Source organism: Rana temporaria, chromosome 2 (genome assembly GCF_905171775.1).
Source record: "Rana temporaria chromosome 2, aRanTem1.1, whole genome shotgun sequence".
Classification (NCBI taxonomy): domain Eukaryota; kingdom Metazoa; phylum Chordata; class Amphibia; order Anura; family Ranidae; genus Rana; species Rana temporaria.
In genome coordinates, this window is record NC_053490.1 from 33390292 (window position 1) to 33403173 (window position 12882).

The window sequence follows — 12882 nt, forward strand, 5'->3', positions numbered from 1 at the left end:
AATCCCTCCATACAGCGATTACCAGCAGAATCCCCCCATACAGCGATTACCAGCAGAATCCCCCCCATACAGCGATTACCAGCAGAATCCCCCCATACAGCGATTACCAGCAGAATCCCCCCCATACAGCAATAACCAGCAGAATCCCCCCCATACAGCAATAACCAGCAGAGTCCCCCCCATACAGCAATAACCAGCAGAATCCCCCCCATACAACAATAACCAGCAGAATCCCCCCAAACAATAACCAGCAGAATCCCCCCAAACAATAACCAGCAGAATCCCCCCATACAGCGATTACCAGCAGAATCCCCCCATACAGCGATTACCAGCAGAATCCCCCCATACAGCGATTACCAGCAGAATCCCTCCCATACAGCGATTATACAATAGACCATGGCAGCAGTCTCCCCATACAGAAATTTCCATTACAGCAGAGTCGTCAACATTTGCATTCATCAGCCAGGAAGCTGCACATGGGAAGTACTTGGACATTCCAACATGATCCAAAACACAAGGCCAAGTCCACCTGTCATTGTCTACAGCAGAATAAAGTGAAGGTTCTGGAGGGGCCTTCTCAGTCTCCTGACCTCAATATCATTGAGGCCCTCTGGGGAGATCTCAAACGTGCCGTTCATGGAAGACAGACCAAGAATTTACAGGAACTGGAGGCTTTTTGCCAAGAGGAATGGGCAGCTTTACCATCTGAGAAGACAAAGAGCCTCATCCAAAAGACTTCAAGCTGTCATTGATGTTAAATGGGGCAATACATGGTATTAGGAACTGGGGTATGTAAACTTTTGATCAGGGTCATTTGGGTAGTTTGTTGCCATTATGATTTAAAAATAGTAAACACAGTTGATTGAAAAAAAAATGGCTTCAGCCAAACACTAACCATGAGTGAAAGTTTGTGTTATTTATATTCTCTGAAAAATGGTTAAGAAATCAAATTCTGCCAGGGTACGTAAACTTATGAGTACAACTGTATATTACAGCATTGCCCTCATGCAGGAATCTATGACAGGGTTTTCTATCTCCCCCTTCACAAGTCTATTGCAACTGAGCCCTGATAAAGCAATTTATTACAGTGATGCGCCCCATCTATTAAAGTGCCCCCCACCCACACACAATTATATTTATGTATCATGTTTAGAAGTCTAATACAATCTATAACAGAACCCCCCCCCCCCCCAATCTGTAACAGCAGAGCCCCTCTACATCATTCTGTAACAGTAGCACCCACACAGCCCTCAAACCCTCTGCTGACATGTAGCTGCCATATGGCTTTCAATCTGGTGCCTGTCATTTCCCATAACATCCTTTTTTCCCCCAAGCCTCTGTTAAAGGCAAACCATGAGATTTTTGTATTTTTTTTAAATTTAGACTTTTTTTAAATGAATGTATACAGCACCATCCTTATATGCTCACAATCTTTGTTTTGCAACTAACCATATAACACATGACAAAGGATTCCCAGAGCACCACAGGTTATCCACAAATACATCAAAGCAGAAGAAATCACCTTTCAGGCATACCGCCAGTTCTTGAAATCTCGGATGAAGCGAACAGGCGCCAAAGCTTTTCACAAATGTTTAAAGTTATACCAGTAGAAAAAATATATTCTATCATAAGAACAGGAGTTCTTTCTATGCAAGCATAGAGGTTTAGAGAGCAGGTTATGGGTTACACAGCTGAACCCCACCAGGCAAACAAAAAAAACACCAATTAAAGAATGAATCCATTCATTAGAGAGCATTCTATCCAATATTAAAAAGCACCAAAGGTTGTCTTTTCAATTCCCTGCAACTAGAAAAACAGATTCTCCTCCCTTATCCAATCAACATGCAACTTTGTACTGAATTGCTTTTTTATTTGCTGGCTGCACAGAACAATTTAAAAAGCTCAACTCTAACAACATGGGACATCAGCCACAGCAATACTTACCCTGCAGGACCTCTCTCCACAAAATGTCCTCAATCCTTCAGAATAACTACCATAAAATCTATTAAATATCAAAATATATCCTACACATTGGGGGAGCCTCCAGGGGATGAAGGAGGTGTCTTTTGAGCTTGATGAAGGTTTATTTTTGAGTGTGAACACTTCTCGCATCAAAATGTGTGGCAAACTCAAAAATGCTAGTTGCCAACACACAGCACAAGAAAAAAAATAGAGTTACGTACCGGTAACGTCTTTTCCAGTAGTCTTTCAGGACAGCCCACAATTGAGAGATACTCCTCCTCTTCCTCTAGGAAACACTGCGCCAGCCCATAAATTTCTCACTCCCCCTGCCAGACCTCAGTATTTATACGAGCACCTCCGGTCAGCTGGGGAGACACAAGAACATGTTAATAACATACAATTACATATCAACATCATGTCCTGGTCTTGAAATCAGACTTACTCTATTCGGGTGGGTACCCAGGGCTGTCCTGAAAGACTACTGGAAAAGACGTTACCGGTACGTAACTCTATTTTTCCCCTCCCGTCTTTCAGGACAGCCCACAATTGAGAGGATAACCGAGAACTTACCAACTAGGGTGGGACTATGGCTTGCAAAACCTTTCGTCCAAAGGCTTGCTCACCTGCCGAAACCAGGTCCACCCTGTAGTGTTTAACGAAGGTGGTGTAGCTGGACCATGTTGCTGCTTTGCAAATCTGTTCCGGCGTTGCTCCCGCTCTTTCTGCTTGAGAGGTTGCCAGCGCTCGAGTGGAGTGTGCTTTAATTCCTGTAGGGATATCCCTACCAGCCAAAGTGTATGCTTGCTCAATGCTTAGTCTTAGCCACCTGGCAATAGTGCGCCTGGATGCTTTGCATCCCTTCCTGGTTCCAGAAAATAAAACAAATAGTGAGTCTGACCGTCTAAACGGTTTAGTCACCTCTAAATAATGTAGGATACTTCTCCTAACATCTAACGTACTGAAACGTCGTTCCCTTTCCCCCGAAGGGTTGGAACAAAAAGAGGGTAAAACTATATCTTGACTCCTGTGAAACTTTGAAGTCACTTTAGGAAGAAAGGCTGGATCGGTCTTGAAAACGACCCGATCCGGGAAAATAACACAAAAAGTGGGTCTGATCGATAGAGCTTCTAGCTCGCTGACCCTCCTAGCAGTGGTCACTGCAACCAAAAAAGCTGTTTTTAAGGTTAAATCCCTTAGAGAACAATTATCTAAGGGCTCAAAGGGAGTACCCGTTAGGGTACGCAATACCAGAGACAGGTCCCAACTGGGGAAGGGTGGCCCTCGAGCTGGTCTCTGTCTGGATAGTGCTTTAAAGAACCTGACTATCCAGGGACTGGTGGCCAGAGGTTTTTCTAAATACACCGTAAGTGCCGAAACCTGCCCTTTAAGGGTGCTAACCGAAAGACCCTTATCTGCCCCACACTGAAGAAATTCTAAGACAGCCGTGGGGCTCTGTACAGAACAGGGGCAATTTACACACCATTTGTTGAAACGAAGCCAAACCTTCTTGTAAATTTTGCGGGTCTCCTTTTTTCTACTATTAAGGAGGGTGGCAATTAAACCTTCGGAAAATCCCTTGGATCTTAGTATGGCTTCCTCAGTAGCCACGCTGCTAGCCTCCACCTGTGGACTTGTGGACATAGGACTGGGCCCTGTGATAGAAGATCCTCCCGCTGAGGTAGAAATAAGGGTGGTTCTGCCGCTAATTGTTTGAGGACTGAGAACCAAGCCCTCTTGGGCCAGTAAGGAGCTACCAGGACTAGAGAGGTGTGCTCTAATTGGAATTTTCTCAGTACTGCTGGAAGAAGTACCGGAGGTGGGAATGCATAGCATCTTCCGAACTTCCAGCTTTGGGACAGGGCATCCACTCCCCTTGCTCCTTCTCCCTTGTTCAGGGAGAAGAAACAGGGGGCCTTCGCATTTTCTCTTGAGGCGAAGAGGTCCACCTCCAGAGTTCCCCATCTCTTGTTCAGGAGCTGAAAGACCTCCTGGTTGAGGGTCCACTCGCCCTCCCTCAGCTGCCTCCGACTGAGGAAGTCTGCTGTTACGTTTCTTTCTCCCCTCAGAAAGACCGCCGAAAGGGAGAGGGTGTGGATCTCGGCCCAGCCCAGAATCTCTGCTGTCAGGACCGACAAACTTTCGCTTCTCGTGCCGCCCTGCTTGTTTAAATAGGCTACGGCCGATGAATTGTCCGATCTCACCTGAATGTGGTGCCCCTGGAGTTCCTCCTGAAAGAACCTGAGGGCTAGGCCCACTGCCCTCAGCTCCTTCCAATTGGAAGATCTTTTTAGATCTTGGAGACCCCAGGTACCCTGCGCTGGAAGGGACCCCAGGTGCGCTCCCCAGCCCTTGCCGCTTGCGTCTGTGGTTACCACCCGAGACACCGGGATAATCCACAGACGTCCTTGGGTAATGTTGGTGGCCTTTCTCCACCACCAGAGGGATCTCTTTACCTGAAGGGGTACTAGAATCAAGGAGTCTAGGGTTTCTAGGCTGTGATCCCAGACCCTTAGTAGGAAGGCCTGCAGTGGGCGAAAGTGAATCCCTGCCCACTGTACGGCTGGGAGGGCAGATGTCAGCAGACCTAGCGTTGACATCAGGGACCTTAGTGACACCTGTTGATTGTTTTGGAGGGAAGCTACTGCTCTGTCCAACTTCTTGACTTTCTCTACCGGGAGGAACACTCTTGAGAGAGTAGAATCCAGCAGGTACCCTAGGTAAGTGATCTGTTGGGATGGAATTAAACTGGACTTGTCTAGGTTCAGTAACCACCCTAGGTCCGTTAGAACCTTCTTGGTCACTTCCAGGTCCCTGGATAGCTGCTCTGGCGAGGCTGCGAAAAGTAGCAGGTCGTCCAGATAGGCTATGATGGATATTCCCTGAAGTCGCAGAAACGCTAAGGGTTCTGCCAGGATTTTGGTAAAAATCCGGGGCGAGGAGGATAGCCCGAATGGCAGAGCCTGGAACTGGAGGTGTACAATCGTTCCCTCTAGGTCCACGGCCAATCGCAGATAACTCTGAGAATTCTCTGCGATCGGGACGTGTAAGTATGCGTCTCTGAGGTCCAGAGATACCATGAAACAATTGAGGGGAAGGAGGGCTCTGACTGTATAAATTGATTCCATACGGAATTTCCTGTATGAAATGGATCTGTTCAGAGGTTTTAGGTTTAGGATTAACCTGTATTTTCCCGAGGGCTTCTTTACCACAAAGATGTGTGAATAAAATCCCCTTCCTTCCTCTGCCCTTGGAACTCTGAGGATGACACTCTGATCCTCTAGCTCCCTTAGAGCTCCCAACAAGGCTTCGGATTTCTCCTTGTCCCTGGGTAGATGGGTGACTAGGTATCTCTGGGGGGGAGGTGATGAAAATTCCAGTCGGTATCCCCCTCTTATGACCGCCAGGACAAACTGGTTTGGGGAGATTGATTCCCATTGTGGGAGAAAAGTCCCCAGTCTTCCTCCCACCCTGACTAACAAGTCATGGGTTTTTAGGGGGCTGGACAGGAGGGTGAAAAATCGCTCCACCTCTGCCTCTGCCCCTGGGGGTCCAAACCCTCTTTTGGCCTGCTGGTTTGGCCCCTTTTTGCTTATGCGGACGAAACCCCCTTCCTGCCTGTACTGTGACTCTCTTTTTAGGAGGAAAGGCTTTCTTTTTGTCCGCCGTGCGGTCTAGTACTGCTTCAAGGCCTGGGCCAAAAAGCAGGTCCCCTGTGAAGGGAATACCACATAACTTGGATTTAGAGGCGCTGTCGCCAGTCCAAGTCTTGAGCCAGAGGGCCCTTCTGGCCGAGTTAGCCAGAACCGCCGATCTGGCCGACATGCGGACTGACTCCGCTGAGGCATCCGCTATATAAGCGACTCCTTGCAGGATAGTAGGGAAGGAGGCTAAAATAGTTTCCTTATCCGTACCAGCTTCAATGTGCTCCTGAATTTTAGAGAGCCAATGCTCCAGATTGCGAGCCATTACCGTGACGGCAAGTTCTGGTTTAAGATTCCCCATAGTAGAATCCCAACATTTCTTTAATAGGGAATCCATTCTTTTGTCCATAACATCGGACAAAACCCCCATGTCCTCGAACGCTAAATCCGTGTTCCTGGACACTTGGGAGAAGGCGGCGTCTAATTTGGGGCTTTTGTTCCAAACAGATAAAGGATCCTCTGAGAAAGGGAATCTCCTCTTTAGGGATCTGGAAAAAAAGGGTTTCCTTTCAGGATCCTGCCACTCCTTCTTAATGGTCTCAACCAGTATATCATGTACTGGGAAGACCTTTTTCTCTTGCTCCTCCAGACCCCTGTACATTCGATCATGGAGGGTAAGAGGTTTCTTGTCGGTTTGGATACCAAGGGTTGTGTAAACTGCCCCTAAGAGGTCCTCTACCTCATCCAGTGACAATTTGTACCTAGAGGGCTTCCTGGACTCCCCGTCCTGGTCCTCTCCCTCTGACCCCTCTTGAGAATCAGAGGTGGCACTATCTGGAGGAACCTGTTCCTCTTGGGAAGGGCCTGCGGAAACATCTGCCATAGCTGCTGCAATGGGTATGACAGGAGCAGGACCCTGAGCCTGTGGCTGGGTTGTAACCAGGGTAGGGACAGCCAAAGGCTGTAATCTCTCAAACAGAGATTTGAATGAGGAGAACGTGGATGACAGTTCTTTAACAGAGGCTGCAAGTCCTGTCTGACCAGGGATTGAATGCAATCCCTACATAGGACCTTAGTCCATGTTTCTGGAAGGACATCCCTACAGGAGGCACACTTCCTCTTTGAGCTATGCCTTCCACTACCCGTTTTTTCAATGGCTTTCTGAAACACAGAAAGGGCAGAAAACAACAGTTATAAAAATAAATTTTTTTAAAAAAAAATTAAAAAAATTTAAAAAATTTAGTTACAACCCTGGGAGTGCACCTAGCCCCCTATAAACCCTGGGACTAAGGACTCCCCCTCCCCTGGCCACCCAGGGGGCTTGCCTCCCCATGCATTGAACCCTACATGGAGAGGCAAACCTAAGCTAGAGAGCGCCCCTCCCCAGGGTACTCTTACCTTAGGCTCGCTGGAGGTAGCGTCAGTTGTCAGGGCTGGCTCTGGAGATGCTGCCGACATGACTGCAGGTGGCTGCTTGCTGAGAGCTTTCTCCTCGCCTGTGCGAGATCCGACTCCCTCCAGCGTCCGCCCGGACCTCCTATCAGCACCGCGACCCGGAACCGGAAGTCGCGGTTCAAAGGGGAGACATCCGCTCTACGCCGGAAATGACGTCACCCGCCGTCCAGCCCGCTCGGTTCAAAAAAATTCTTTGCGGCCTGTAGTACAGGGCGAGCCTGGATGTCCCCCCCGCTGCGCCCCGCTGGACGAGATAGGGGTCCCCCGCAACCAGGAGCCGCGCTCGGCGTGGAAGGGGTGGCTAATGGTGGGCCTGCACCGCACCAGGATTCACCTGGAAGCCTCTGCTTCCTTAAGGTAAAATAGATGGCCTCAGTCCTCTGCCTGAATTGGCCTAGGTTCCCATGCACAGTGTCTCCCCACCGGAGGAAACACTAATACTGAGGTCTGGCAGGGGGAGTGAGAAATTTATGGGCTGGCGCAGTGTTTCCTAGAGGAAGAGGAGGAGTATCTCTCAATTGTGGGCTGTCCTGAAAGACGGGAGGGGAAAAAAGAAAGCCAAAATTTTGAGGATTGGAGCAAGCCCTGGTCATCGATAGCCAACAATTCCTTCAACACGGTCACCTAGAAGGTTCTCCTCCTCCATTGGTATTGTGTCCCAGCCAGCATAGCTCATTCTAACCCATCTTATGGTGATAGATGCTTTAGGGCAGGGGTCTCCAAACTTTTTAAGCAAAGGGCCAGTTTACTGTCCTTCGGAGTTTACGAGGGCCGGACAGTGGTCAGTGGAAGTTGAAAAGATACCGACGTCAGTGGGAAAAATTATCATCCCATTGTTTGTTTCAGTGGGAGTAATTGTGCCCCGTTATTGGGTCCCATTGTTGGAGTCATTGAGAGAAACTGTGCCCCATTGTTGGCGTCATTGAGAGGAATTGTGCCCCATCCTTGGTGTCATTATGAGGATTTGTGTGCCGTCGTTGGCTTCATTGGGCTCCATTGTTGGTGTCAGTAGGAGAAATTATGCCCCATGGTTGGTGTAATTGAGAGAAACTATGACCCATTGTTAGTGTCAGTAGGAGAAATTATGCCACATTGTTGGTATCAGTGGATGAAATAGTGCCCCAAGGGCCGAATAAAAGCAAGCAAAGGGCCGCATCTGGCCCCCGGACCACAGTTTGGAGACCCCTGCTTTAGGGGCTGTAGCCAACACGGAGACGAGATCCATATTTGGTGGCCTTGCCCATGTTTGCTGGGCTTCTGATCCAGGGTCTACAGCCTTCTCTCAACACTTTTTCATGTACCCTTCCACAAGGATGCCAGGCATGCACTTCTCCACTGCCCTCTCCCAGCCCTCTTCTCTTACCAGAAGTTGCCCACCTACCTTTTCATTGTTGCAAAGCGTGCCATTGCAAAGGCTTGGAGGAAAGCCCTCAGTTGGGTTTGCAGAGGTGAAGAGAATTCAGACTACCCTGTTTCATGAGGAAATTACCAGTATACTTCATGACTCACACCAAGTTCCTTAAAGTGTCGAACCTTTGGTGATCTTATGCTCTCCCCACTCTGACCCCAGCCAACTTGGGTATTCCAGTTAATTCTGGAATACAATCTTACCCGCATGTTCCGTCCTCTATTCCTGCTTAGGTCTACACCTCTTTCCTTCCTTTCTTCTTTGTTGCCTTGACCGGTTCCCACCTTCTCCCCATGCTTAGTTCAGCACTTTTCTTCATTCTGACAGTCTCCCCACCTTTTCTTTTCCCACTTCTTGCACCAGCCCCCACCCCCTGCCCCTTTTTTTGTTTTGTTTTTGGGAGGGGGAGTTTCAACTAGGTCCTGGTCCTCCGTGTCCAGTTACTCATTGTCACAGACACTAGATGCTGGATGCTTCTACTTCTCTTTAAAACCTTTGAAAATGTTTTTGTATCCAAATATGCTTTACTGTCTTGCTCCCCTGTGTGGGACACTATTCTTTATTTGCTTAAGCCTTTATCTTGATATTGTTTTACTCAGACATATTGTACCAAAAAAAAAAAAAAAAAAAAGAAGACGGATCTTTATGCGGGGGGATTACAGATGGATCATGCAACTGCTTCTAATAATCATGAACCACACACATTAACTCCTTTATATGCCTTTATTAGATCCAAAAGTGGCATGACCATATACAAAACTTGCACGCCCATGGCACCATGATGCACCAAGGGGAGGCAGAGTTGATATCGGTGTGTCGGTTAGTGAATATTCGTGCCTTTGGGTCATGAGCACAGAGGCACTCCTGTGACCACAGTCCAAGGAGTCTGCAGGTTTGGAGTAGTGCTATTCGTCTTGGATGTTTTAGCACTGTAGCTGACCATCATAGAGGTCACATGATTAAGAGCCAGTTTCACCAGCTTCCGATCCTTGCTACATACCGGGAGCGGTCTTTGTAATACTACTGGCACCGCTGTTACAGTGTAGACCAATTAACAGAAGGAAATCCCAGATTTAGCCATAGCAGCTGAAGGAGAGTCAGCTGTGGCTACAAGGAGGAATGCATCTCAAGTTCCCCTCCTGAGATTGGAGCTCCCACATTATTACTGTCAAGACCTATGATAGAGGTACTACCGTCTGCCCGATCTTAACACAGACTCAGCTTTACAAACTGTAACAAACAGCAATGTTTTTTTTAATAGCACCCCATGCACTAAAGCAGCACACAATGCATGGAGACGGGTGCAAATCAGATTTTATGTCCATTGTGGTGTAATGAAAACCCTTCAATGATCTGCTTTAACGCAAGGCACGTTGATTAAACATATCAAACAGCCTGGGTTTGAAGGAGCCCCTAGTGTTTTAAGTTAATTTATACTGAAGCGATCTCAAAGTGCAAAGTGGTGTCCAAACTGTGGCCCTTTGCTAGCTTTTATCCAGCCTTTAGAGTACTAGTCCTGCCACTGATACAAGGCATCCCCCCCCCCCACTGACACCAATGGTTGGGCACTATTCCTCCCACTGACACCATCCACGAGGCACTATTCCTCTCACTGACATCAATGACAGGGCACCATTTCTCTCACCGACATCAATGATGGGGTACCATTTCTCCCACTGACACCAATGATGGGGCACCATACCTGCCACTGATGACAGGCTGCGATTCCTCCTATTGACCACCAAACCTGGGGCATTGCTTATTCCCATTTAATCTGGGATATTTTCTACCACCACCGGCAACAGCTGGTCCCCCTAAAATCTAAAACTGGCCCTTTATTTAGAAAGTTTGGAGACCCCTGCTTTAGTGAAACAGTGAACATTTTTAAAGGTGTTCTCTTTAGGTAAAATTCTTACCATTGGTGCACCTTGATGGCCAATGATCAAGGGTTTTGGCCCCAGATCCTTCCGGTCCATGATGCATGGGGAATAGATAGTGAGGGGTACGAGGTACAGTGCAATGACTACAGCCAAATATGCCAGGATGAGACAAATCTGGTAAACTGGGAAAAAAATAAAATATTATTGCAAAATCATATGTATAATATTTCTCATTTTATATGTACATACAGTATATAGGTTATTTTATTTTGTTGATAAAAAAATGTTTATGTGAAAAGCAACACAAATATACTGCGCTGTCTCTTTTGGATTATTAGATAGCAGCCAGCACAGCAAAGGATCGCAAAGTATAACGTATAGAGAATAAGAGCAGTGCTAATGAGTAGTCTCAGTATGAACTGGGGCTAAGAGTGTTGTAAAAATTACGAAGCTTCAGCAGAGCGTACCAGCGCGTTTCGTCTCATAAGACTTCATCTGGGGTGTTATGAGACGACGCTCTGCTGAAGCCACTGTATTTTATTACAAATGTTTTTTTATCTGCCAAAAAAGTGAGTGCATTTCCTTTTTTATATTAAATATCTTCCAATTTCAAAACGGAATCACACTATGTGCCCTCTTTTTCCCCTTTTTTTCATAACCATACTACACTGGAGAAACCATTCACCCGGTTTCCCATTTAAACAAAATCCCACTGAGGTCTACCGTTGGAAATCATCATCTAACCAGAGGTCGTGTCCGCTGAGACGGTCTTCCTTTGGTGTATCACACGACAAGTTTTATTGACTCGTTAGCTGTATACCCGTTTGAGTTCAAGCTTTCTGGTAAGCCTTTGGATTTTTGGTGGTGGATCATCCATCCATCAGCAAGTTTTCAGCACATTCTTTCGTCTAAGTCAAAATTACGTTTAGCCTTCTTCTTGATTGACTCAATCACTTCTTCAGACATTTTTACTATTACATTGTTCATTAGACATGGGTGCCGTCAATAAATTTGTTTAGTTCCGTTTCGTATTAGCCGCTAATTCATATTTCGTTATTTGTGTCCGAAATTAAATTTGGATTCAAACGAAATACGAATTTGTTAGATTCGTAAAATTTTCGAAAAATTACGAACATTCGTTATGATGAATAAGCAAACCCAGGAAGTCAGGACAGCACAGGGATGGTGGAAGCCCCTCATAATGAGCACAACAAGGAGTACAGCCCCAGGAGGAAGTCAGCACAAGGATGGTGGGAGCCCCTCAATGAGCACAGCACAGGGATGGTGGGAGCCCCTCAATGAGCACAGCAGGGGCACAGGCCCATGAGGAAGTCAGCACAGGGATGGTGGGAGCCCCTCAATGAGCACAGCACAGCGATGGTGGGAGCCCCTCAATGAGCACAGCAGGGGCACAGGCCCATGAGGAAGTCAGCACAGCACAGGGATGGTGGGAGCCCCTCATTATGAGTCGACGACTGCCATTGGACTGAATACGAATTTTCGTTTAATGTTCATAACAATTACGAACACTCGTTATGATGAATAAGCAAACCCAGGAAGTCAGCACAGCACAGGGATGGTGGGAGCCCCACATAATAAAGTTAACGAACATTCAACGAAAATTCGTATTCAATCCAATGGCAGTCGTCGACTCATTATGAGGGGCTCCCACCATCCCTGTGCTGTGCAGACTTCCTCCCGGGGCTGTGCCCCTGCTGTGCTCATGAGGGGCTCCCCACCATTCCTGTGCCGACTTCCTCCTGGGCTGTACCCCTGCTGTGCTCATTATGAGGGGCTATTATGAGCCATGATTAAGCACCAACCAATAGTGTGAAACGCGTAGGCTTTTAATCCCCATTTTTTGCTGTGATCTGTAGTGCCAATTTTCATATTTTTTACAAATAAAGACAACCATCAAGACTTTTGGAGTGCGGCTGTCCATTTATCTTCTCTATTACTTGCCTTGTGCATTGCCGGCACCCTTGATTTCCTGAAAAGACATTGATTGCATAAGCCTACCCACCTGGAGCGGTAACTCCCATTCCCCAATAATAACGAACATTCTTATTTTATTTAATTCTGAATCTCCCATCGACTACCAGTACCAGTCTCCCATTCTCATATTAAAAAAGGTACGTTTTCCTAACCCCCACTCAGCAGAAGAAGAAAACTTCTGATTGGTCAACCAAACACCAGTCACGTTCCCGACCGTCGTAAGAAATTTGGTTCCGAAATTAGTCAATGAAATTTCTAAAAATTCGGAAGCATAGCAATTCGTGTTTCGGATGCTTCCGAATGTACAAATTTTCTATCCGTACGAAATGTACCGCACGTCTATTGTTTACCCAATGTATTGTAAACAATTGGTTTATTTACTAGAGATATGTCCTTTGGACACTATTTTTGGACAATATTTTTTAAGTTTCTTTTTCCTTGCAAGTTGTCACTATTGAGTTTCGTTATCACCCGTTTTCCTTTTTAAGGGTTCACAGTTAATGCAAAGTTTGTATTTTTCACAACAGTTCATACTGAGACT

The 12882-nt window shown here is 46.7% G+C and overlaps 1 protein-coding gene across 5 annotated transcripts in view; it reads right to left on the reverse strand.

The window, feature by feature from the left end:
- Positions 1-12882, reverse strand: part of GDPD5 (glycerophosphodiester phosphodiesterase domain containing 5) — a 352873-nt gene that overhangs the window by 56552 nt on the left and 283439 nt on the right. For all 5 annotated transcript variants that reach the window (XM_040340040.1, XM_040340042.1, XM_040340043.1 and 2 more), the window contains exon 8: positions 10383-10528. In XM_040340040.1, coding sequence (XP_040195974.1) covers positions 10383-10528 — 146 coding nt within the window. The remainder of the gene's footprint in view (positions 1-10382; positions 10529-12882) is intronic.